General features: G+C 37.7%; 2 protein-coding genes across 2 annotated transcripts in view; one reads left to right on the top strand and one right to left on the bottom strand.

The window, feature by feature from the left end:
* Positions 1-12,562, top strand: part of LOC127636583 (protein furry homolog) — an 82,161-nt gene extending 69,599 nt beyond the window's left edge. The window contains exons 50-62 of the mRNA XM_052117205.1: positions 109-183; positions 438-605; positions 4,052-4,249; positions 4,327-4,473; positions 4,701-4,861; positions 4,974-5,184; positions 6,512-6,661; positions 6,785-6,883; positions 7,139-7,222; positions 7,746-7,763; positions 8,049-8,159; positions 9,753-9,955; positions 10,396-12,562. Coding sequence (XP_051973165.1) covers positions 109-183; positions 438-605; positions 4,052-4,249; positions 4,327-4,473; positions 4,701-4,861; positions 4,974-5,184; positions 6,512-6,661; positions 6,785-6,883; positions 7,139-7,222; positions 7,746-7,763; positions 8,049-8,159; positions 9,753-9,955; positions 10,396-10,654 — 1,884 coding nt within the window. The 3' untranslated portion in view covers positions 10,655-12,562. The remainder of the gene's footprint in view (positions 1-108; positions 184-437; positions 606-4,051; positions 4,250-4,326; positions 4,474-4,700; positions 4,862-4,973; positions 5,185-6,511; positions 6,662-6,784; positions 6,884-7,138; positions 7,223-7,745; positions 7,764-8,048; positions 8,160-9,752; positions 9,956-10,395) is intronic.
* Positions 12,563-14,972: 2,410 nt separating this feature from the next.
* Positions 14,973-18,452, bottom strand: LOC127637018 (replication factor C subunit 3-like). Its single transcript, XM_052117861.1, has 9 exons — positions 18,264-18,452; positions 17,900-18,037; positions 17,744-17,811; positions 17,539-17,636; positions 17,202-17,383; positions 16,856-16,992; positions 16,005-16,103; positions 15,779-15,848; positions 14,973-15,663 (listed from the first exon to the last, which is right to left on the bottom strand). The coding sequence occupies exons 1-9, from the start codon at positions 18,348-18,350 to the stop codon at positions 15,472-15,474; spliced, it is 1,071 nt and encodes a 356-aa protein (XP_051973821.1). The 5' UTR covers positions 18,351-18,452; the 3' UTR covers positions 14,973-15,471.
* Between the last annotated feature and the right edge of the window lie 8,337 nt (positions 18,453-26,789).

Genomic DNA, 26,789 nt, shown 5'->3' with positions numbered 1-26,789 from the left:
TGCCTTTTACTGTGACTTGAATGTGACATGGCTCTTAATTTCTGCTATCAGAACAGCACCTTCAAACGTAATCTGGTTTTAAGTGACAATTTTCTTATTTGTCCCTAGAAGCGAACAAGAGAGAAGCTAGTAAATGTTCTGTCACTCTGTGGACAGGAAGTTGGACTCACCAAAAACCCATCTGTAAGTTCTCACTCCATCTTTGTAAGTCCACACACTGTACTTTACTTCCTGTTTGTTACTTTATAGAAAAATGTAAATGTCCATATAACAGCTACAAAAGAATCCCCTCTATCCAGATGCAAATAATTCATTTGGCATATTTACCATGCATCTAATGCGATAACAAACGAAGAACCCCTGTGGTGTGAACTTTTACAATACCCAATGGAGACCAGACTCCATACTGACCCCACTGTCTCGGTTATGTGTCTCAGGTGATCTTCTCATCCTGCGGTGATCTGGACCTGATGGAGCATCAGCCTAGCCAGGTTTCCTCTGAGGATGGGACCCGGGAGGATACACTTGATGATACAACATCCGAGCAGCAGTTCAGAGTCTTCAGAGACTTTGACTTCCTTGATGTGGAGCTGGAAGATGGAGAGGTCAGTGGAGAACACTGAACATTTGTTTTGTATCTCATAGAAAGCATTTGGCATTAATTGTAGAAATATGCTTTTTATTAATAAAATTTTAGCTATACAGACAACACAGTAAATTGTTACTTAGTCTACCACCTGAACAAAGGCTAGAATTCTTCAACAAGGCTAGATTTCTTCAAAGGCAAATATTGAATATCATGTCATCTGTAGACTTTGGGTCTGTTCCAAAACTTGGTAAGATGCCTCACTGTCTCCTGTCTACAAGGGCAGCTTTCTTTTATGGCAGCATCCTTACTGAACTGGAGCTTGATTAACAGGGCCAAATGGACTTTGGACTGATTTTTAGGGAAAGTCTGCAAAATTCTGCGAAAGGGATTTAAACATAAAAATGTATTAAATATACCTGAGAGTATGACACTCTTCTTGGTTGCTAAAAGTAGGGATGCATCGTTACCACTTTTTCTCTTCCAATCCGATTCCGATATCGGAAATCTCCGTATCGGACGATACCGATCCCAAGCCGATACCAGTGTTTTTTTTATTATATATAATCAGTTTAGAATATCTTTACATTATTGTGTGGAACTAATTGGGTGTACTTTTTAATATGTAAAGAAACACAAACTTCTAACTACACATTATTTCAATATAAATGTATAGCTTATTTTGAAACACTTTATTATTAACTAGTTTACTGGATAATGTAGCAGTAAACTTCAAAAGGCGTTCTGCCATACAATTTAGGCCTGCTGATAAGACACCAATTTGAAACACTCTTCATACAGGGATGCAAACTCACCTTTTGGCAAAATTCGCCATTTTGAAATGTTTTAGTTTTGTTGTGTGTGGTTGTCCCATGTGATTGATTACAGCAGCGGCCAATCGCATGCTAGGCAATTGCAGTCCTACTGAGGCAGATTGCTTGATTGATTACAGCTAAAGCCAACAACGTGCTTGGCGTCAGCAGTGCGTGCAAAGTAATTCTGTGTCTGACAGGAATGGAGCATCAAGGGCTTGGAAGCTGCACTCGTGAAACTTCCCATTTTAAAAACAAACTGAAGGGGCATGTTGTTCCTTCACTTTGGCATCAACATGTGTGTCCACCTTGTTCATCAAGGAGAAAAAGCAGCAGAAGAGCTATTGATGTGTAAAAGGGACTGATGTTTATACACATTAGGGGGCTTTTACATGACTCACGTCAGCGCTGCCGAATACATTGAAGTCTATGGAGTGACACATCAGTGCAACACCGGCTCCAACTTCACACCAAGGTGTTTTCACACACATTTGCCTCACAAATCATGTCTTTATGAGTTCAAAGCAACAAGACATATTTAAAAGCTCAACATTTAATGTGTGAAGTGATATTGAATGTGTCAAAATGTATTTTAATATTACCTTATCGTTTATGAGTATCCAGAGACCCCAGTTAATGCACTAAGACCTTAACATAAACGAGGCATCTTATTACTCTCTGCAATTAAAGCTATTGCCATAAGTATTTATTGTGCAGATTTCCCACTTGCATGTTACGCTTTTTGTGACGCTTGTCATATGAAGGGTAAAGCGCGCTTGATGCTGCCATTGAACAGAACATTGACGACTCGACTCACGTCAATTGAAAGGTGCTTTACAATGACAAAAGGACATTATTGAAACAAATTATTATTATTATTAGGCTATTATTATTGTCTTTTCTGATAAAAGTCCTGCTCAGCAGTTGGAATACTGTAGGAAAATTCTAAATATTTTTAATATAGATTATTGCTTTGTTCTTATAATGCTTAAACATTCTTATGAAGTCAGACATTCACATTGTAATAAAGGAGAAGGGTTAGGACATTATTGAAACTCATTATTATTATTAGACTATTACTGTTGTCTTTGGATGAAAAGTCATGCTTAGCAGTTCACAAACTGAAGGAGAATTATAGATCTGATTTGTTCTTATAATGCTTAAATACTGTCTTAAATCTCTTGTTAGATTTCTAATCAAAAAGAGTCAATGGCTCACTCTTAGCACATAAGTCACTCATTTGCCTTAGTTGCAGCTCTAGAAGTGGTCACTGATCTAATCAGTAAATTTATAAACAGAGAAAAGCCACACTTCCATCCATCCATCCATCCATCCATCGTCAACCGCTTATCCTGTGTACAGGGTCACGGGGGGCTGGAGCCTATCCCAGCTAACATTGGGCGAAAGGCGGGGGACACCCTGGACAGGTCGCCAGTCAATCGCAGGGCCAAGCCACACTTCCCAGTTTCATTAATTTAAATAGAGACTAGACTCACATCTGATTTTACTACAGCTGACACAAGAGGACCGATGCAATACTTCAATGAGCATAAATATTGTATACTGTACACAGCAAACACACATTTTGTGTAAAATATTATGTTTTGTAGATATTTTTCAGTATTTAATGCATTATAAGTATATTTATACTCAAAAGATCTCTTGCTTCATTGGCCATCTTGGATTTATTTTTACACCAAGCTCGTCAAAGTGCATTCTGGGATCGCCTGGCCGGGGAAGGATACATACGATGCTACCTTAGAATTTGGCCAAAACAAGGTATCATATGAGGAAACATAATTAAGATATTTACCTTTTTGATGCCTTAAAATGCTGCCTCCGGTGGCAGCTCAATAGGTTTTGGAACAGACCCTTTATCTTTCTTTCTTTCTTTTTTCTTTCTTTTACTTATGCTGATCAGAGACTGCCTGATCCTCTCTCTGTCTGACTAATGTGTCCATTGCATTTCCTCTGTTCTTTCTCACTGTGTGGCTAACACTCTCTCTCTCTCTCTCCTGTGTTGCCTAGGAGCTGCAGGTAAGAATGCCTTTATTAGCATGCGACCTAGAGAATGGCAGAGATCTTGTGTCCATACAGTCACTTTGATGTGTATAGGGCTCTCATCTAGGCTCTCGTCTGTCATAGGCTGCTGTTGCTCAAGAAATTATTTGTTTCTTGTTGTACAATATGAGAATTTCATGTTACATACTGTAGAAATGCATGTTAATAGTATCTCATGCCAAGGAATTTTTTTCATTCACATTAAATCATTACTCATTACTCGCTGCTGTTTATGTAGAAAACATCTTAAATTTAGGTGATTACTAAATACTTTCCTATTTACTTGAAAATATGTTTTAAGACTTTAAACCCTTTATAAATTACCCTATTGTTGTGTTTGGCTTTGTTATCCCAATACTGCATAAGAGTTTGGTGGGTTTTTTAGTCATTTGCTATGCTGAAACACTATCAGGTATTGGTCTATTGTATATTTTACATGTACAAAACATGTCAAACACAAACTGTGTTTGCATGTGTTCTTTATTTTTGCATGATCCGGACTTTCTTTGACCAGAAATGGTGCAATAGTCCAAAACATTTATCAACTCATGTAGGTGTGTATTGCTGAATCAATGCTGCATGTGTGTTTTAGGGTGAGAGTATGGATAACTTTAACTGGGGAGTGCGTCGGCGCTCTCTAGACAGCACAGACTTGACTGAGCTCCTGGAGGAGAGTCAGCACTCAGACAGCACCCCCTGTATCGGCCTCCACGACCCCCAGCAGGACTCGGATGACTCATCTGAGGAGGAGTCCAATTCCACCAGCCAAAGCCTCTCCCACTCTCAACTAGTATGTCTGTCTGCCTGTCTGTTTGTCTGTCTGCCTGTTAAGGTAATTTTCTAAAGCTGGTCTTTTTCTTATATCAGACAATGAACCTGTCCCCATCAGAGGACACCAATCATACAGAATCACTGTCCACTTCCTATGACACCACATCAGCTGACCCAAACTCTCTGAATGCTGCGACTCCCTGCTTGGGAACATCACTACCAGATGACCATATTATGCCACGTGTATGTTTAAAATTACATTAAACCATTTAAAACCTCTTCTCGGAGTCCAAACACCTATTAAAAAACCTAGAACCTAGCTGTGTTGAAACATCTACTTTTATTATGCAGTTTTAAAAAATTGTTGGTTTCTTTGTGAGAATTATTTAAGGACTGGTGTAGTTTAGATGGAAGAGGAAAACACTTAAAAGAGAATATTGTTATAAAGTGACCCTCTCTCATATTCACAGGTTTTGCCAGAAGATGAAGACTGTAACATCCAAGAGGATGACTTGTCATTTTGTGTGAGTAAGCTCCCAATGAGGTTTGACTGTGGATCCAGCACCAATCTGGACCTTCCGGCAGACCAGGACTGCTCTGGAATGAACCAGAACCCAAACTCCCTGCCCAGGTGAAAACTGATATACTGCAGTGCTGTTTTATAGCAGGAGGCAATGGCAATGAAATGCGTATTCCAAAGCAAACTGGCATGGTTATTGATGGGTATCTTCTGTTTTCCATAGCTACCATTTTGGGGAGGACCGAGATGATCTGGATGAGCTGGGCTTTCCTCCTCCACCCTCCCCCTTCTTCTCTGCCATCTTGGCAGCATTTCAGCCCATGGTGTGTGATGACGCAGAGGAAGCCTGGCGGAGTCACATCAACCAGCTGATGTGTGATACAGATGGGTCTTGCGCTGTCTATACCTTCCACGTTTTCTCTGCACTGTTTCAGGTAACGTTCCTCTTCAATGTCGACACAAACACTAGTCATATTTGAAAATATATTAATTTATTCAGTAGGGTTGCACCAATATGAACATTTTTAGCCGATACCAATATTAACAAACTGTAGGTCGATAACGATATGGATACTGATATTTTGCAACTTACCTTATTTTGTCATCAGATCAATGTTTTACTTAGAACAGCTTAAAAAAATAAACAAAAAGTTACAAGGGGTGGCCGTGGCCAACATGGACTGAAGCCTGGCCACCCCATTGGCCACTCCACACGCAATTGCCGTTTTTGAGCACAAGACTTAACACCAGATGTCACCACAGAATGATCGCTGGTCCCTGCCCGGTCACACCTGTGAAAAACTCTTTTTCCGCATTAACGTGAGAATGAGACAGATGTTCTTAGGAGTGCCAACATAGTTTTTACAACGTGAATTACTAATTAATTTAAAAAAAAACATCAGTTTTCCATATCTGCACTTTCATGCTTATAACCGATATGCTTATGGTTTTTCTTTGGTCAATAATTGGTCGATAAATATTGGCAGTCGATACATAGGTGCACCCATATTATTCAGCAATCCATTTAGGTTTGATTCTAGCCTGGATTAACTCTTGAAAGCTAAAACATTTCCACAGTCATCAAAAACCTTATATTGTGATTTCCAACCCTGGAAATGTTTATATTTAAATTTATATTGTGAATATAAATATTTCTAGTTATGCTCAGCTCTAAAGTAGGCTATTTCTTTGGCTCTTTGTAAGTAGAATCCTTATTTAGTAATAACAAACAGATTCATGAAAATGGATTGGTCAAAAGGAGTGGGAACAATGTAAGCACAAATGCAGAAGTAGTTGGAAGATCAGATTTTCAAATCAAATGCAGCTGTCATATTGGTTACTCAACTACTGAATCATTGCGTACTGTACAACAGGATCATTTAACAGCTAATTCGAAATACTCTGAAATATCACTGTCAAACACAGCATGCAAGGAGTGCTACTTGGGTGTATAATAATTCCCATTGGTGCTCCTTGGATAAGGGATATTTTGTTCAGATGCTCTAGTGGTCCAAGGCACTCAAGAGTAGATATTAAAACATACCACAAACCGACGCGTTGCGGCTTACAAAGCCTTCATCAGGTAAGCGATAATGTGTAGGTTTGTGGTATGCTTAGATCCAATACCCATAACTTAATAAAGGCTTTTTAAAAATGTAAACCCTAAAAAGACCATCTACTCTGAAATATCTTTAATTTGTGTAAAATAAACTGTTACACCAAGTAAATTGCTGCATTTATTTTATTCATTTTCCTGTACAGAACATCCAGAATAAGTTCTGCTCACTGACCAGTGATGCTGGAAGTTACCTTGGAGAGGGCATGAGGGGAATTGGGTCCAAATTTGTGCAGTCATCTGAGATGTTTGCCATTTGCTTGGACTGTCCCACTTTGTATGTGGATGCAGAAACGGTAAGTGAATTTATAAACCAAAAAGACAATGGTGCTAAATTTATTGCATGACTGCATCATTGACCTCTCAAATGATTGTGAAAAATCATTTTGTGGATAAACTGTATTCTTGTCATCTTGTAGATTGTTTCTTATGGGCTTCTTGAGAAGATGAAGTTCAGTGTTCTTGAGCTGCAGGAGTATCTAGACACATACAACAGCCGGGCGGATGCAGTCGTCTCAGTAAGTCATCCTAGTCTGCCACCCATATTCATACTGAAGCACAGGAAGCTACTACAGTACATACTGTCGATTGAAGCATTTTTGATCACTGGGTTTGTGTAGTTGCTCCATATAATTCTCTGCAAACCTCCTTATACATAATGAGAATATGCCCAAATTATGATTTATTTTGGAATAATGGTAAAACAATAAATCGTAAGACTAACCTGTTTTGATTGAAGTTAATTCAGTCCTTATCCTCTCCTTTTTCAACAGTGGTTGCAGAACTGTAAAGTGACGTTTCCAAGTTATTCTGGTGACAGTGTGATCACCTGCCAACCTGGAGACTCTGAGGAGAAGGTGAAAACAGTCTCCTATGTAACTTCCTTTATGTACATAAGAAAATAAAACTAGGAATGATCCGTGTTTGTCTCTCAGTAGCACAGTACAACTAGCCCTTCCATCATTTCACTGTATAGGGCCTACTTGAAACAACATTTAGAATACGTACATAGTTCCTATCGGATCTGCGCTTACATTTGAGGCCTTAATTTAAAACAGTTTATCAATATTAGTTATATGTAAACAGATATGTATACCTCCCTACACCTCACTCTTCTGCGAAACCATCTTGCATCATTTTTACTTTTTACCCCTCTCTTTCTCCTCTGTCTTTTTTTCTCTGTGCCTCATTCTCTTTATATTCTAAATGGTTATACATGGGTTGGGTTCTTGACTGCCACTAATCCACTAATGATGTGGATTTGATTTCTTGGCACATTGTCAATGCTACACTATTGGCACACATTGCATGCCGGGTATTAATGCTGTCTGTTTCTCCCTTCTCAACTCTTTCCTGTTTTATGACTTGCTTGCTCTGCAGCAAATGGAAACTCTGGCTGTAAGTTTGACACTGAGAACTGTTCTCTCTTATTCATCATTTAGAGCGGGTGATCTGTGTTTACTAGGAATGGCTGTTAAAATGCACATCCTTAGTTTACAGCATTAGAGATTAGTGCATGCTTTTTTCCAGTTCAATATACCTGACAATGACTTAACAATGAATTGAACATGCTTATTGGATAGGAGAGTTTGGCATTTACCATTTGTATCTGTTCATGGCTTGTGCATATGCCTTATTACTTTACCATGTCATGTGACTAATGTATCTCTGTGTCCTCCAAAGCAACTGGAGTTGTGCCAGAGACTATACAAGCTTCACTTTCAGCTCCTTCTGCTGTTTCAGTCCTACTGTAAACTCATTGGACAAGTGAACACCATCAGCTCTTTGCCAGAGGTACACAATACACAACTCATAATCCTTGAGCCACATCACAGTCAGCCCTCTTTGAAAAACAATTGATTGTACTCTCTTTCGTATAGTGGGCATTATTAAAATCAGCCTGAAATAAATCTGAACAAACACTCCAGCTTGTATTTACAGCTTGTAGGTGCATTTAATAACTTTCCAATATAAAACATTTCAATAGAGCTATTGATTTAACACCCTTATTCAGTGCAAATAATAATAATAAAAAATGTCTTAAAAAATGTATTGTAATGATATATCGGCAGATATTTGGTATTTTTTCATTATTGGTATCGGCCAATACATTTTTCCGCTTGGCCGATTCGTTTCTTGAGCCGCAGCTTCACTTGCGCTATAAGTAAATGTCATAATCAGTGTGCACTACATGTACAATTACTTTTATTCAATCCTTTTATGAGAAATGCGATTGCTAATGCACACATAGATTTGTTATTTCTTTCTTCCTAATGTATTACAATTTCTTTATGTGCAAACAATTACTAAAATGGGATGACTAAAGATAAACCAGGAGAAACTGATATCTACCATTTCTACCTAGATTGTATTTTTGCAATGTTAAAGTTTTGTGTGAACATTTGAGTAAATGTAATGCTAAATAAATATACATTTTTGTAGCAAATGTATGTATTTGTAATTTACTATTATATTAAATAGTGTGATATATCAGCATTGTATCGGCCTATCTGACACCCTGCTCTCTGGAAATCGGCATCAGCTATAAAAAAAACAATACCGTCAACCTCTAGCAATAAGGTTAATTATACCATTGGAGCAATTCAAGCTTGAAGTACCACATTCATTTTTTTTCCAAGTCAGCAGAAGACTCAAAGCAATGCACAGCTAGACAGATGCAAAACCTCACTCACTGTTAGCAGACTACACAAGATTATGGCACGTTCTAGCATTTAAGCTGGATGGAGCACAATTCCGAGTGCAGGGTTCTCGAGATATGCTTTTTCTAAGTTTCAAACTATGTTTAACACTGTGTCCTAAAAATGCTGCATCAATGCTGACATGACATAACCAAAGTCAGATGGTCAAAAAGCATCCGTCTGCATGTGCATATGGTCCTAAGAAAAGCCCTTAAACTAATAAGTATACCTCAAACAGATTGACGAATTCAAGCGCAATATGAATTGATGTGAACTGTAAGCTAATGGTAGGCTTATATACAATGAAATAGAAATAATACACACAATGCATTGTCTTCTAAAGCCACTCTTTGTATTGCCAAACAATGTAATGTATTATAATGACTTACAATATTTAGAATTATTTAAATATAATTAGTTATAATTATATAAACAATATATATTTAATTTGTTTTATTTGGGGGGCCTTACTTGGCAAATATTGACATGCGATTAATTTGATTAATTAATCAGCATATCATGTAATTAATTTGATTAATAAAAAATGAAAAATATGTTTAAATTCATCTACACTCAAAAAAAAAAAAAAAAATAGAAAAAAAAAGAAAGCCTTATCCAATCACTAGCCAGAAGACCTTTCATTTTATTATAACACACCCAGTTCTGATCTTGTGCTTTTGATCTGTAGCTGTGGAACATGTCTCGTGAACTCAGTGACCTGAAGAATTGCCTGCGACTAGCGGAAGCCTCATTAGCTGGTGTTGAGGAGGACCAGCAAAGGCATGGCAACCAGTCCAACTTCCCCAGCTCAGAGGTAGCTGTGCAGGCCATCCTCGAGTGTTTGAACAACAACGAGTTCAGTATGGCGATTCGCTACACTCAAGAGTGCAGGTGAGATGTGACACTCTGTACAGAACTTTCTTTGGGGTTTCCTCTGGAGTTATGAATCCACTAGGGAAAACAGATCTCTTTTAATTGGGTACTTAAAGGGACAGTTCACCCAGAAAAGGAAATTCTGTGATCCTGTACATGTTGTTTCAAACCCATATGACTTTCTTTCTTCGTGGAACTCGCTTATGTTAGGCAGAATTGTATTCTCAGTCACCATTCACTTTCATGGCATCATCTTCCATACAATATAGGTGAATAGTGACTGAGGCCAACATTCTTCCTAACATTCCCATTTGTGTTCTGAAGAGAGAAAGTCAAATGTGTTTGGAAGTACATGAGGGTGAGTAAAGGATGAACTATCCCTTGAAAATAAAATTGAAAATCTTGTAAATGTGACAGTCTTTGCTGTAGACACACTTAAACTTTGATTTCCTTTTTAGACGTTTGTGGCCGAATGATATTTTCGGTGGTGGCTCAGAGGACGAGATCCAGACTCTCCTCTATGTCTACTTCCGGCACCAGACTCTGGGTCAGACTGGCACCTTCGCCCTGGTCGGCTCCAACAAGGACATGTCGGAGATCAGCACAAAGCTCATGGAGCTCAACGGAGAGATCCGCGACATGATCCGCCGCGCTCAGGGGTACCAGGTCATCTCATCCAGCCTCCTAGACTCCAGCGTTTCCGGAGTGAGTCTCTGACAGGAAGCCTGCAGCACCCTGGTCCAGCCCTGGCCTGGGCCGCCCAAACACTGGATACCCCCATAGTCACCCAACCTCTCCTGCACCATCCCTCATCCCATGAACCTCCACTCCTGCCACCTGCTTCAGCCGAAATCCAGTGCGACATATGGGAGTGCTGCCGCCCTTTTGAGGGTGTATCTCATAAACTTGTCCCCTTCTTAGGTAAACTTGCACGAGCATCGTTGACTGTGTTGAACAGGAAGGGGCTCTTGAAAGTGAGTGTATCTTCAAGTCCTCAGATGTGCAGCAATAATGGAGAAACAGAATTGCTCCTGCGAGATTCCGTGGATTGAGTCACTCAAAACATGTCTTTTACTTATTGCACTATGTTGACATTTTCATGTTGTAAACCATGAGGAGAAAAAAGGCCTACTGAGAGCAACGCTGCATTGTGGACAGAAAGTGCCAAAGTCAGAATTTCTACTGCAGGCATCTACTTGTTTTGTTGTTAAAGTGATATTTCACCCTAAAATGAAATTCAGTCTTATTTAATAACCCACATGCAGCTCCAAACCTGTACGACTTTCTTTTTTACATTGAACACAAAAGGAAATATTTTTAAATGATTATACCGGTTTCAATACAAATCAAGCTCAGTCAAGCACCAAAATAAAGGGAACAACTATTAACACACAATAAAAGTAATCAATACGACTTGAGCACTATATTCTAAGTCTTCTGAAGCCATACAATCACTTTTTGGTGAACAGACTGAATTAAATTTATTTACTTTCAGATCACAATATTGATAGGCTGAGTATCCAGTGTCCAAATCAACTACGGCGACTACGCCACAGGCTGGACATCATGGTATTTGGTCAAGATATTTGCTAAGACTATTAAAGGTTTCCTTTTGTGTTCCACACAATAAAGAAAGACATACAGGTTTGGAACAACATCAGGGTGAGTAAATAATGGCACATTTTTCATTTTTGGGTTGAACTATTCCTTGAACATGGGGAATGTGCAATGACGGATCATTGAAATGGATGCCTTTCTACTGTACTTGTTCAAGTATGTCTGCGAATAGGACATGCTGTACACCTGCAGGAGGCTGAGAAGGCCAACGCAGTATACTGTTTGTATGTCTTTGATCATTGTCACCATACTTGTAGTTGTTGTTTGGTTTAGAAGGTGAGAGCTTGTGTCTTTGTGAATCTTGTCCATCACTGATGTACCACTAGATCAGCTTTTGCATCTGCACATAGAGGCAAGCAAAAATGCGGCATTCAGCGATTTGTTAGTAAAACTGATAAACTTACTGCTGAAGCTGATTCTATTTTATGTGCTGATATGAGATTGTTTGGCTGTTTATCTCAAAGCTCTGCACTCTACTGTATACAGGTTCAATTCTAGGGTAAATTTGTATTTAAAAAATCAGTTTGCATTGAACAGTTTTGAGAAATTGTTTGTCAAGTTGCCAAGCATGCATTACTGTATTTACATTTGAATCGTATTTATTAAAAGTTGTATTTTATTAAGTTGTTATTTGTATAAAGTGAAAAAGGGAGGCATCACGTGAACATTAGTCCTTGTCACTAGTGCATGCCGAGACCGATTGCACATTGTAAAGCCTCTTTGGAAAACCTGTCATTGTTTTTCCCCCTCCCCATGTAAATACTTAAAAAGCTTTTGTGAAATAAACAGTTTGTGCATTCTTCATGTTACTTTTGTAAAAGTTGTTGAATCTTTAGGTTCTCAAGTTTGTTAGAGAATCAATGCCAGGATTTATATGGATGACAGATTTGGAACAGTCCAGGAAGAGGCGTTCCGTTCCCTCAACAGTGACTTGCAGCAACAGAGTGACCGCAAGTCCTTAGTTTTCAAAGAGAGTGGGGTGATGTGAGGCAACATTAGTAACATCGGCAATATGATACACTTGTGTCCCACAACACAAAGTTGAGTAGAGTTTTGTGCAAATTAGTTTTGATGCAGGAATGTTTTTTACATTTAGAACCTGAATTAATACATCTCCACACAAATAAAAAAAAGTCATAATCACGGACATTCCAAGAGTCCAGAAGTCATGCATTGATAATGATTTATATTGTCCATGATATAGCGATGCATTATGTACTGATGCAATTTACATACAAACAGGTTAACATTCTTTCACAAATCAAAACCTTTACACACTGGTATTATGCTGCAATACTTTATTAAGTCTAATACATTTAGAAAATGTATTGGAATACACAAATACAACACATCACACTCAATATATCCTTGGGCCACATATGCAGACTCTAAAAATCATCGATCAGACCAGAGCAATCAGACTGTATTTGAAGCTGTAGATGGTGTCGCAGGAAAGACTTTGCCATTACAGCGGCCACGAAGCTCCTGATGGTCAGGACAGCGCATGTCAATGTGCCTTTGCTTCCGTTCACAGCAGCAATGAGTCTTAAAGCAAACCTGATAAAAACACCAAATGTAGAATGCACAAATGACTTTAAAGCACAAAGACTGAATTGGCACTTTCTGCAGTGCTGCTTGAAGTACACCTGTAGGAATGATGTCATTTAAATATCTGGGGGGTATTTTGAATGCCAATAAGTCAACCGTTTACCTCGGAGTTTCTCGAGTTCGCCACACAAATGCACACTCCAATCGAATGCACCTAAAAAACAGTAAGACGATATGTAGCCTAACAGTCAAGAACATTTGTCTTGCGCATGTTTACATTAAAAAAAATTTTTTGACATTAAACATGTACATTCCACTTCAACTACTACACTGAGAACGTGTAAAATGATTGACATGCAAAAATCACATCAAAGTCTTCTGATTGGATGATCAAAGAATGTGTCTGCGGCCCACACTCACATTTTTGTTTGCCATTTAGAAAATCTAGTGCCATCACAGACTGGTGAGATCTCAGGATAATCATTTCAGTGATATATTTTAGGGAGAAGGAACATTTTATATGTGCACTTTTAACACTCCCCCTCTCTATATATAGAAACGGATAAAAACAACAGCTCTAAAATAGCGCCCTCTACTGACAACTGTTATGAACAACATGACATAAAAATGGCAGTAAACCTCAATAATTAGTTGAAACTACAATACAATGAGAATACACAAAATGATTGACAGGATGAACGGACCACAAACGGAGTCAAAATACTTATTTCATTAATATCTATCAGGGAGGAGGAACATTTTTTGCATACCTTTCCATTAAACAAAAGGTTATTTTTGATAGAACTTTAAAGAAATGTTAACATGTGCTCCACAGAAATCACGTGTTTGAAACATCGTGAGCATAAATAAGACATATATAGTTCACCCCAAAATACCCACACTAGAAAGGCGTTTTCCTCCCTCAAAAACAGAGCGTTTTGAAAGCTTTGGAAAAATATTTGTTTACTATTCGCAGACCCTGACTAGGACTTATTTACCTTGTCATCTGAATTTGCTTTATAGTTACGTCACAGATACATAGTTGTTAGCATCATAGTTTAATTTTTTTCTAACCTTGTTTTTTAACATATACTGGATGGCGTCAATCTAAAAGGCTATTTTGCTTACGCTTTCAATGACCAATGGGACCCAGGCTTTGGCGTGTACGGTCATTTTAAAATCTTTACCAGACCATTCTAGAAACATTATCAACCATAATGGCTTTCCTGCCCTGGGCACAATTTCCCAACAGCGTACCCATTCTTTAGTGCACTGCTCTGGGTGTTACATCCTAGCCAAGCAGCCCACCATCTGCTTTCTTTCACAGGTGTCCTTTTGATCTACTACATTATCAAGATGCACAAATTACCCACCAAATGATGAAAGATAAAGGTTTCTTGGTTTGGTTGGATGACTCTCTTTTATTTTATTAATTCTTCTTAATGGTTGGTATATGGCAACAATGAGAAGGTTTGAAAATCAGCCTTTTGCAAGTACAAAAGTTCTATTATGTATCAGTGGTTATGCTTATCAGTATCTGGAATATTGCAGGAGAATGCCTACTGGCTTATAAATATATACAGAAGGGGCTAGATTTTAAATAAAGATTCTAAATAAATATTTTAATATGACCTTTGATGTGAAAGGATTCTTTGCTTAATGTAGTTGTAATCCAATGTTGATTTTGGAATCATGTATTATTAGTGCTATTTTAAAATGACCCGTCACATTACCGCTTGTAACACATTCTTGAATTGTGGTGGTTACAGTATTTCCCTATGGACAATACAGAGGCAAAGACCCAGCTATTTATTTAGTGTAAAACGACTACAATTATTTGTTGAAGAAAGATTTTTGCTTTATTTGCACAGCAGTTTAATTAAAAGAACAAAGACGACCGTACTGTGGTTGGAATGATTAAACAGTTTAATGTGTGCTTATTTCATAGTATTCAAAAAATGTAATTATCTGCTTTACTAGTTATATAAACACATCACATCTTGGGGTCAAATGCAAATAACATATATACACTTTTATGTTTCTTTGTAAAGTACCTAAGATTTGTATCGCCAATATTTGTTGTCATATTTACAATCCAAAATCTGTGGATGACAAATTATAAAAGGCTTCAATACAATTTGTGCTGCATGTTATCAATATCTATTGGTTCTATGTGTTTATAAATAAGACAAGCATTAATTAATCTCACAGCATAAATTGAATCTCACTTCCAACCATGCAATGCACTACCTCTAATATCACATTCCAAAAAGCCAATAACAAGTCAAAAACGTTTGGAAAAACATTTATTATACAAAACAAAACAATCAGTTATCTTATATATCTTATTTCTTTTAGGCTACAATGACTCAGAACATGAAGTTGTCAAGTCCATCTTCCATAAACTTCTTGTATATTGCCATGAATTTGGCTACAAAGGCCTCCAGGTGGTAGATTGCTTTGTTGCCCAGCTGCAGTCTGTGCTCATAGTATGCAGCCATCTGAGCCACTTCAGCTTTCAGGTGCCCATCACAGTTACTAAGCAACTCCGTCACCAGGCCCTGGAATACCATGGAAGGATAAAGTGTTAATGCAGTTATTTGTCACCAATTGGTAAATTTTGACCTAAATCAGACAAAAAAATAAAATAAAAGAATCCTTTATCTGCAAATATACCTTCATGATGACTTCTGGTGGGATGCAGTGAGTAAGAAGTTCGTACACTCGTGCCCGAACCTCCAGAAGTCTGCAAAAACATAATGGAAAACAATTTAGCTGTGCATTTAGTTTTACAAGAGACTTCCCATTTCTTGTGACATTGATAAGCCTTGCATTTTACTAGACACAGGCAGACAGCTTAAATTTGTACTTTTTGCTTCAATAGATCCATGTTTGTTCTGACCTTTGAGGGCTCTGCTGACTGACAATAGCATTAGCTGTCTCTCTAAGGTACACCTCCCAGTCTGTTTCAGGGATATCTTGGTCTGGAGAGAATGGATACCTGAACAGAGAACAAATAGTCATTCATTTCTATTTAACATTAATATTGATATTGCAAGTCCTTCTTAAAGGGATAATTCAGCCAATTATGAAAAGCCTCTCATCATTTACTCACCCTCATGCCAACCCAGATGTGTAACTTACTTTCTTCTGCTGAACACAAATGAAGGTTTTAGCAGAATATTTCAGCTCTGTTGGCCCATAAGTGGATAAGTGAATGCATCCAAAATTTTGAAGCTCCAAAAATGCACATAAAGGCAGCATAAAAGTAATTCATAAGACTCAGTGTTTACATCTTTTTCTTCAGAAGTAATACAAGTGTGGGTGAGAAATATCAATATTTAAGTTTTTTTTTTTTTTTTACTATATATCTCAACTTTCACTTTCTTCTTCTGTTTTTGGCGATTTGCATTCTTTCATATTGCTACCTACTGGACAGGGAGAACAATGTGGTAAAAACAAACTAAAGTATTAATCAGTTTCTCACCCAGACTTATATCACTTTGGAAGAAATAGATTAAACAACTGGAATCTTATGGATTACTTCTATGCTGACTTTGTGTATTTGAGCTTCAAAATGTTGGTACCCATTCATTTGCGTTGTATGCACCTTAATTTGTGTTCAACAGAAGAGAACAACAATATCATACACATCTGGGATGGTAAGATGGGTAAACTATTCCTTTTATAATTAAAAACAGCCAAGGCTTAGAAATACACAGAAATAAGCCTGACTTCATTGCTTTCACTTACTGCTGTACCCTGCAGGCCTCACACATCAGCAATGCTTTGCGAAGGTTGCGTCCAGACTTCTCAGCGATCTGTTTGGCCAGCTCAGGAGGAAGTAGTAGTCCCTCCTTCCTGCACACACCTGACAGAACACTGCACACCTGAGAGGAGAAGAAACTATCAGTTTCAAATGTTAGTGAGAAAAACCTTGATGAAAGATTATTCATAAAATAAAGAAATCCAGTTCTGATAGGGATTTAGCTGGACATACAGCATGTATATGTACATGTGACTAAAAATAATTGTTTAGTGCATGGGCAAACGCATTATAACAACTTATAATGATTGATTATAGAAAGTACATCCGCACCTCTTCCACACTAGGCAGGGAGACTCTCACAGCCAGACACCTGCTCCTGATGGGGGCGATCACTTTAGAGGTGGAGTTACAGCATAGGATCAGTCTGCAGGTAGACATGTACTTCTCCATCGTACGGCGCAGGGCATGCTGCGCATCTTTAGTGAGCCGGTCCACCTCGGTCAATAGCACCACTGTGGACACCAGGAACATCATTACCATAACTGTATAAACTGTGTCCATGATAACGTTAATGAAATATAATCAAATCAAGTCTTCGGCACAGATCAAATTAATGATCCAACACAGTATGAAGAATGCCTCTGCAAATGAATGAACAAAGCCAAACCTTTGAACTCCCTTTGAGCACTGGACTGAATCTGTTGAGACTGAGCGACAGTTTTTATCAGCTCTTGAATGACCACACGGTCACTGTTCCCGGCATCACTGAGGAAAAACAGGCCAGACATGAATGATCTGTTAGTGAAGGCTCAAAGCATAAATTACATGCAGTATACACCGTGGAACTGCAGTTAAGTGAAACTTTTCACTACCTTGGATTCACCTCTAGATGGTAGTTGCTGGCAATTGTGTTGATTTCAAGTTTCTTTTTAGATGGCGTCTACAAGAGACAAACACTTATGTTAAGCCATATGATTAATAATAGTTTAAATCATCTGACATCATTGATCAGGAATTGCTTTGTATACCGTGATAGACTGGTGCTCGATCCTGAGTTTCTCGACACCAGGGCCATACAGCTCCCTCAGCAGACACATGATGCGGGTTTTCTTACCAGCACCAGATGGTCCATAAACCATTAAGTGTGGAAAGTCACCGCATTGGACCTACAATATCAAACCGTAAGCTGATTACTGTAACGATAGCTACCACTTGTTTACTATTAACTATATTATATTTTAATTATAAAAAAGTAAATAGTAGATGCATGTAATTAATTAAGACTATTAGAAAGGACATATTTCTTCAGAGGGCTCAATAACTTGCATAGAATATAGTTTTAATTCAGTTATTTGAATTTGAAATATTTATCTTCCGTTTCTTCAGTCTTACCAGACTTTTGAGTTGATTTGCTTGCTCCTTGTGATAGTCGAGCTTAGCCAAAGATGATGGTCTGTATTTGTCGACCCATAAACTCATTTTGTGCTCTGAATACGGAAAATATTACTCCAATATGACGATGAAAAGCAATTTTGTTGTGAGCCGTCTGCAGTCCCGCGAAACATAAACCCGCGCAACACGCTGTCAACATACCAACTACAGGGAGTGAAGAGGGACATGAACTTTCGCGTTTCAACATTGTTGTGCTCTTTTTCTGTTTAGCACCATTAAATGAACTCTTTAAGAATTAGATATTAGATATATATATATATATATATATTTACTATTTATGTGTTTGAGTAAATATTATTATTATTATTATTCTATAAAGTACTGACAACATTCTTCTCAAATTCCAAATGAAAAAAAATGGTCATTTAGAGCATTTATTTGCAGAAAATTACAACTGGTCAAAATAACACAAAGGATGCAGTGTTTTCAGACCTCGAATATTGCAAAGAAAACAAGTTAATATTCATTTATAAACAACACAATACTAAGTTATTTAACTTAGGAAGAGTTCAGAAATCAATATTTTGTGGAATAACCCTGATTTTCAATTACATCTTTTATGTGTCTTGGCATGCTCTCTACCAGTCTTTCACATTGTGGTTAGGTGAATTTATGCCACTACTGGCGCAAAAATTCAAGCAGCTCGGCTTTGTTTGATGGCTTGTGGGCATGTATCTTCCTCTTGATCAGGTTTCAGAGGTTTTCAATGGGGTTCAGGTCTGGAGATTGGGCTGGCCATGACAAGGTCTTGATCTGGTGGTCCTCCATCCACACCTTGATTGACATGTCTGTGTGGCATGGAGCATTGTCATGCTGGAAAAAACAATCCTCAGAGTTGGGGAACATTATCAAAGTAGAAGGAAGCAAGTTTTCTTCCAGGATAACTTTGTACTATGTGTCCTTCACAAAGACAAATCTGCCTGATTCCAGCCTTGCTGAAGCACCCCCAGTTCATCACCAATCCACCACCTGGTCATGTAATGGTCAGACGGAGAACTTGAGAGGTCTTCAAACCACAGTGTCTCGCACCCACTGTGAAATTTGGTGGAGGATCTGTGATGTTGTCAGTACTTTATAGAATAAAACTAAAATGTTTACTCAAACACATACCTATAAATAGTAAATCCATTGAAAATTATAATTTTGCAGTGGTCTCTTCCAGAGCTGTATATATATATATATATATGTATTCACTGGCAGCCAAAAGTTTGGAATGATGTTCAGATTTTGCTCTTTCAGAAGGAATTAGGTATTTTCATTCACCAAAGTGGCATTCAACTGCTAAATTGCTATTTTGGTCACTTACCATTATATCAAACACTGCTGAAAGCTATTTGGTTCATTAAATGAAGCTTAACATTGTCTTAGTGTTTGTTTTTGAGTTGCCACATGCAATAGACAGCCATGTCTTAAGGTCAATATTATGAATGAAGGCTATACAATGCTTGAAATTGCTCAACAAAAAAAAAACCTGAAGATTTCATACAAAGGTGAACACTACAGTCTTCAAAGACAAAGGACAACTGGCTCTAGCAAGGACAGAAAAAGATGTGGAAGTACAATGAAAATACAATTTAAAAAGCAAATTCCATTGCAGTTATCACCAGCAGCATGGATTTGTGCAGTTCAAATCATTAAACCAGTAGATGGCAACTCTAAACCATTTAAATATTCCCCTCCATCAAGGTTTTATTACCAGACCACATTTTATGGAGCGTTTTTTGTTCTGAAAGTAGAGAGTAAAAAGTATGCATTGTTCCAAAGTCCCAGTGAAGCATCTCCAATGCATTGTTTTGTTACAGATTGTGAGCATAGTTCCACCTTTTTAACAGAATTTCAGTAAATTATTCAAGCTGAACAAATAAAACGTATTCCATAAATAATATAATATTTTATATAACAAATATATACAGTATACACCTTAAAATTGTATATTATATAACCTTTTGAGATTTTTTATGTAATTTATGACTAAAATTCGATTGCATTTAATGAGATGTTTAGACAACATAAGACACAATGTTGAGGCATGGGAGTGAAGGATTTAACCCTTATGTAGATTTGTGGTAAAAAAAAAAAAAAAAAAAAAAAGAAAATATTCCTTTCGAACCTTGCTTCTTTAAAAAAAATATTGTTTCCTTCATCTCAGTGGCATGAGGTTTGGAGACTTTTCCTACATTTGCTATCTATACACACATTGATCACCATTCACTGCGTTGCATGGACCTACAATAAAGAGCTGAAACTTTCCTCTAAATATCTTCTTTTGTGTTTATGCAGAACAGAGAATGTTGTACAAATCTGAAAGTGAGTAAATGACGAGAGAATTAAAATTTTTGGGTGAACTATTCCTCTAACCATATTACATTAACCCTAGGTAAATGCAATCATTGCTTATTTTGTCTTGTGTTTCAAATTGCTCAAACTTTACCCTGGGCTTTAGGGGTGGGTGCATTGAACTTAAAGTTTCGATACTTCCGATTAAAATATAGAAACTCAGGCCCAGCTCCATGGGGGCTTGGCCCACCTTGGCAACCACACCCCCACTTGGCCCACCCGGATGGTCCACCTTACATCTGGCTGGAGCCTGGTTTTTACTTAGCTAGTGATTTTATTATTTTTTACCATGAAACTTTTCATAAGACTCAATGTGAAAAAAGGTCTCTATAATCAAATAGAATATGATTGGATCTATTTCTCCTTCCGCTCAACCAAAAATGCAGTCATCCTGAAAGACACATGCAGTCGCTGACAGCGCTCATTTTATCATTTTTTTAATATATTTCTTTTATTTAAAAAATAAATTATTTGATTTGATGGACAAACATAAAATAGTAATAATAATTTTAAACAAAAACTTATTTTATTTTTATTAATAATGATATTATTGCAAACTTCTTATGCCAACTTCTTTCGAGAATTTCAGCTTTTAACAAGACTTTTTTTATTTTTTATTTATTTATTTTTTTACAGTTTTCAAGCAGATTTAGGCAACTCTCATTAGATATTGATTTGTTTAAAATGTAATATGTCCGAGTGTTGTCCGACTTCTTGTTTAATGACAATTAACTCTTTAGGAGCATTATCGCCACCTACTGTTCTGATTGGCAAATTACATTTGCAGGGATGATGAGTCTTAAATTTAAAACATGTATGGATGTTTCATACTTCCTATGTTCTTACTATTTGTTTTTGTTAAACATCAATAAAGAAAAAAAGAAAAAAATGTTTCATACTTCATCACAATCCGTGGTCCAATCAGATCAGTTCAGCTCCTCTAACACTCACAATTAGCTCTTTCATGCTCTAGATTAGGTAGAGTATTTCAATCCACACATATTACACCCTAGACCTGAGTCATATATAAATTTAATTAGTGCTCTATATACCTGTCTGTCCATTAAACCTTTTCCTAAAATATCCTCATTCTTCATTCTGTCCTCACCATACTTAAAGTGACCAAATAATTTATCACAATATATATATTATATTTACTACACATAAAATGCACATGACATACATTTTCAGATAAACCACACACACAAGTTCCACAAGTTTAGCAGTGCTGATGTAGGGCCATATCGCACTCTTGTTCGTGTGATATTGCTTAATTATCCAGCACTTCTGAGTTGTTAATGTTTGCCTTTTAATGGTCTAAGGTCAACATGGTAGAATGTGTTGTAGTTTGTGTAGACAAGAATGATGAAGACTGGAGAGTGTCTTGGATCAGATTCCAGTCATGCGCTGTGTCCGAATATTCATACTTCCCTACTGTGTTGTATTCCAAAAACAGTATGCCAATGGAACAGTATGTCTGAATCGTCAGTATACATAAAACAATAAGCGAGAAATACCCGGATGACCAACTATTCTCAAGATTCTGAAGTGCGGATCGACTGGACACTTTCGATCCCATAATACCTGAATGTCACATTCAAAATGCAGGATTTTAAAGAACAGCAGTAATCCACCATGTTGGACGGCTCTTTTTAACTGTAAGTGATATACTGTATATAGGCCAACCAAGAACATTGTTCTGTGGGGTTAAATATTGTTTATTTAACAAAATCAGAGTAGATTATGTTTGTGGTTGTTGTTGTTACATAATTTATTCTGGTCAAAATTGTTAGTAAACAGAATACAGTTGCAATCAAAACATATTTTTATTACTGAAGAGATAACTTTCCATTTTATTGTCATTTGATTCATTTAAAAGTCTGTTCAGTTGTAAAACATTTATCCATACCTGTTTAGCCTAGATGATGTGATCTGAAGAGCTTTTAAACAGCTGTAAAAATCGAACCCATTGTTTAATATTAAATAGTTTGTTCAAGCAACTTTATACTATTTGGGACAACATTTTGGGTGATATTGTTTGTCTAACATGTGTTTAGATTGTAAATGTTAGATTTACATTTCTTAATATTGAATAGCTTGCGATAAATGATGTAAAGCACCAAGTGTAGTTGATTCAACATACAGTATTTTTTTGAGTTAAGGTGGCAAATATGCTTGTTAATTTAACTTACGTTTACAAATTGATACAATGACAACATAACTTTGTCATGATTGTTTGAAAGCTTGTTGTCAACTCTAAAAATCGTCATACATCATTAAACCATAAATTAATCTGTATATGTAACTCAAGCGAGCATATTTTTTCACAGCAATGAATAATTCACAATGCTCTTGGCATTCAAAATGCTGCATAAGCTTTGTCTGCTTTCAGAGATGCCAAGGTGTCTTTAAAAGTGCGTCAATCTGTCATTCATGCTTCAATTATCACTCTCTCTGATCTGGCAAACCACATGTCATGGCCCCAGAGTTTCTCTGTTGGAATGTGATGCAAGATTTCAGAATCAGAATGAGCTTTATTGCCAAGTATGCTGACACTTACAAGGAATTTGTCTTGGTGACAGAAGTTTCCAGTGCACAAAACAATACAGTAACAAGACAATATTAGAAAATAATAAAAATATAGCATAAAAAAAAAAAAGTAAAATAGAAAATAAAATATATATGACAATAGGACAATATATATACGTATATACAATATACAAATCTGTCGTATTCAGAAGCAAGGGAATGTAATTGTAGAAGAGGTGTGGTATGTTGGATTAATATAAATAGCACATTAATTATTGCTCAATGAGGCAGTTTTAACTGTTCATGAGATGGATAGCCTGAGTGAAAATCTGTTCCTGTGCCTGACGGTTCTGGTGCTCAGTGCTCTGTAGCGCCTGCCAGAAGATAACAGTTCAGAAATTTAGTGGGCTGGGTGAGTGGGGCCCAGAGTGATTTTTCCAGCCTTTTTCCTCACTCTGGAAGTGTACAGTCCTTGAAGGGAGGGCAGGGGGCAACCAATAATCCTCTCAGCAGTCCGACCTGTCCTTTGTAGTCTTCTGATATCCAATTTTGTAGCTGCTCCAAACCAAACAGTTACTGAAGTGCAGATGACAGACTAAATGACTGCTGAGTAGAACTGTATCAGCAGTGCCTGTGGCAGGTTGATCTTTCTCAGCTAATTTCAACCTCTGCTGGGCCTTTTTCACAATGGAGTCAATGTGGGTCTCCCACTTCAGGTCTTGTGAGATGGTATTACACAGGAACCTGAATGACACCACTGCTACCACAGTGCTGTTTAGAATGATGAGGGAGGTCAATGCTGCGGTGTTCCTCCTAAAGTCCACATTCATCTTCACCGTTTTGAGCGTGTTCAGCTCCAGGTTGTTTTGACTACACTAGTGAGCCAGCCGTTCAATCTCCCTTCTGTATACAGACTCATCGTCATCTTGGATGAAGCCAATGACAGTAGTGTCATTTGCAAACTTCTAGAGCTTGACAGAGGTGTCCTTGGCTGTGCAGTCATTTGTATACAGGGCGAAGAGTAGTGGGGAGAGCACACATCCCTGGGGGGGCACCAGTGCTGAATATGCATGTGCTGGAAGTGAATTTTCCATCTCACTAGCTGCTGCATGTCTGTCAGAAAGCTGGTGATCCACTGACAGATAGACATGGGAGCAGAGAGTTGGTGTAAATTAGTCTGGAGAATAGCTGGGATGATGGTGTTGAAAGATGAACTGAAGTCCACAAAAAGGATCCTTGCATATGTCTGTCCAGATGTTGCAGGATATGATGTAGTCCCATGTTGACTTGCTCGATAAGGAAATTGAAGGGGTTATAGAAAGGGTCCCTTTATGTCCTTCATGTGGGCCAACACCAGTCTCTCAAATGATTTCATGACCACAGACGTCAGAGCGACGGGTCTGTAGTCATTAAGTCCTGTGATTTTGGGTTTCTTTGGGACAGGAATGATGACTGAGCATTTGAAGCAGCATGGGACTTCACACTGCTACAGTGATCTATTGAAGATCAGTGTGAAGATGGAGGTCAGCTGATTTGCACAGGAATTTAGACAAGTGGGTCCTGTCACGGCCCTGTGCTTTCCTTGTCTTTTGTTTTCGGAAGACATGGCACACCTCCTCTTCACAGATCTTAAGTGCAGGTTGAGTAGCAGGAGGGGGGAGAAGGGGGGTTGCAGGAGGTGTTGATGTTTGTGTGAAGTGAAGGTCAGAGCAGGTGTGATGTGTGAGATTGGGCCTTTCAAATCTACAGAAGAAAACATTCAGGTCGTCAGCCAGTCGTTGGTCCACCACAGGGTAGGGGGTAGGAGTCCTGTAGTTAGCAAGTTGTTTCAGGCCACTCTACACTGATGCAGGCTCGTTAGCTGAAAACTTGTTTTTCAGCTTATCAGAATAGTTTCTTTTAGCCACTTTGATTTCCTTACTCAGTGTGTTCCTGGCCTGATTGTACAAGACTTTATCCCCACCTCTGTAAGCATCCTCTTTTGCCTCACGAAGCTGTCTGAGCTCTGCTGTAAACCATGGTTTGTCATTGTTGTATGTGAAATAAGTCCTAGCAGGAATGCACATATCCTCACAGAACATTATATGTGATGTCACAGTATCTGTGAGCTCATCCAGATTGGTGTCTGCAGCCTCAAATACACTCCAATCAGTGCAGTTAAAACAGGCTTGTAGTTCCAGCTCTGCTTCATTGGTCCATCTTTTTACAGTCTAGCTGATTTTAGTTTCTACCTGTAGGTTGGAAGAAGATGAACCAGACAGTGATCAGAGAGTCCCAAAGCTGCTCGAGGGACAGAGCTATTGCATCCTTTATTGTTGTGTAGCAATGATCCAATATATTTCTGTCTCTGGTTGGGCATGTAATGTGCTGTTTGTATTTGGGCAGTTCACGTGTGAGGTTTGCTTTGTTAAAATTCTCAAGAATAAAAATAAAGAGTCCGGGTATTGTTGTTCAATGTCTGTGATTTGATCAGCCAGCAGAGCTCCACACACGCAGTGCCATTTTGAACATGCCAAAGTAAAATCATTAGTCTGCTATCCATCAATGTTCAATTTGATTGGAATTCTGTAAAATGAGGGAGTTGTTGGGACTCTCTATAAGTTTTATTGACTTTGAAAATCTTGAAATGGCCTATAAACCCTGCGTTATGTTCGTCTGCAGCATTAAAGACTGAAATTATTTTTTTCCTGTCGTGACATATTTACATAATTGATAGTAGGGAAAGGGACATTCTCATTCTCATCCATAAGTGCAAGATGAGTCATAAATATATATGATCCATTTTTGTGAATTTTAAATATATATATATATATATATATATATATATATATATATATATATATATATATATATATATATATGCAGAAAATTTGCTTGGTCAACATTAAGAGGTACACTACTGTATAGATGGCATCGAATCTAACAGACAAAGCCACAAAATCAATTTTTGATTTCATGTGGTCATTCTGCTCTTTATTCAGTATTGTAATTCTCAACCAAAGGAATTCCAGGGGTAGTTTTGGGACATGTTATCATCTTTACACTATGGCAGAAAGCTTAATAACATGTTTTGATTTTATGACCCCTGCATTCTCCCTGCACTCCCCACCAATGAATTCCACCCTTCTCACAGGGCCGAGGGGGAATTACTGCCTGTCCGGCCACTGATGGCGACACCCCTGAATAGAATCACAGTGAGCACAGAAAGAGAGAGAGAGAGAGCTTTGATGCAGTGGATAACAGATAGAGAAAAAGAAGAGCAGATGTGCTTTTTGAGGGCCCCAGTTGCTACACTCAACTCTTGGAACATGGTTTCCACAGTACAAACACTTTCATACAATTAGGGTTGTGCAATGGTACTGGAGTTGAGCAGTGTAGCTTAAATATATAAATATCTCAAAGTTTTTCAGTCATTTGACAATATTCAATAAATACCTGGATATTTAAAATAAGAAAAAAATCAGAGGAAACATAATTTCAACCAGATAACTTGGTAGCCATATTTATTAAAAATGTTTAACGCAAGAAGTGAAATAAAGTCAAAATCATGTAAAAAATGTGCATGTTCATTTAGTAAAACAAAATCAAAAACCTGACATG

The sequence above is a fragment of the Xyrauchen texanus genome, chromosome 44 (assembly GCF_025860055.1).
Source record: "Xyrauchen texanus isolate HMW12.3.18 chromosome 44, RBS_HiC_50CHRs, whole genome shotgun sequence".
Classification (NCBI taxonomy): domain Eukaryota; kingdom Metazoa; phylum Chordata; class Actinopteri; order Cypriniformes; family Catostomidae; genus Xyrauchen; species Xyrauchen texanus.
Note: the sequence above shows the minus strand (reverse complement) of the source record. Positions and strands in the feature narration are given on the sequence as shown.

Coding starts and splice junctions, on each gene's coding strand:
- LOC127637018 (XM_052117861.1), bottom strand. CDS start 18,350: ATGAGTTTATGGGTCGACAAATACAGACCATCATCTTTGGCTAAGCTC. Junction 18,038..18,263: donor CAAATCAACTCAAAAGTCTG/GTAAGACTGAAG, acceptor TTGATATTGTAG/GTCCAATGCGGTGACTTTCC. Junction 16,104..16,855: donor GAGGCCTGCAGGGTACAGCA/GTAAGTGAAAGC, acceptor TTCTCTGTTCAG/GTATCCATTCTCTCCAGACC.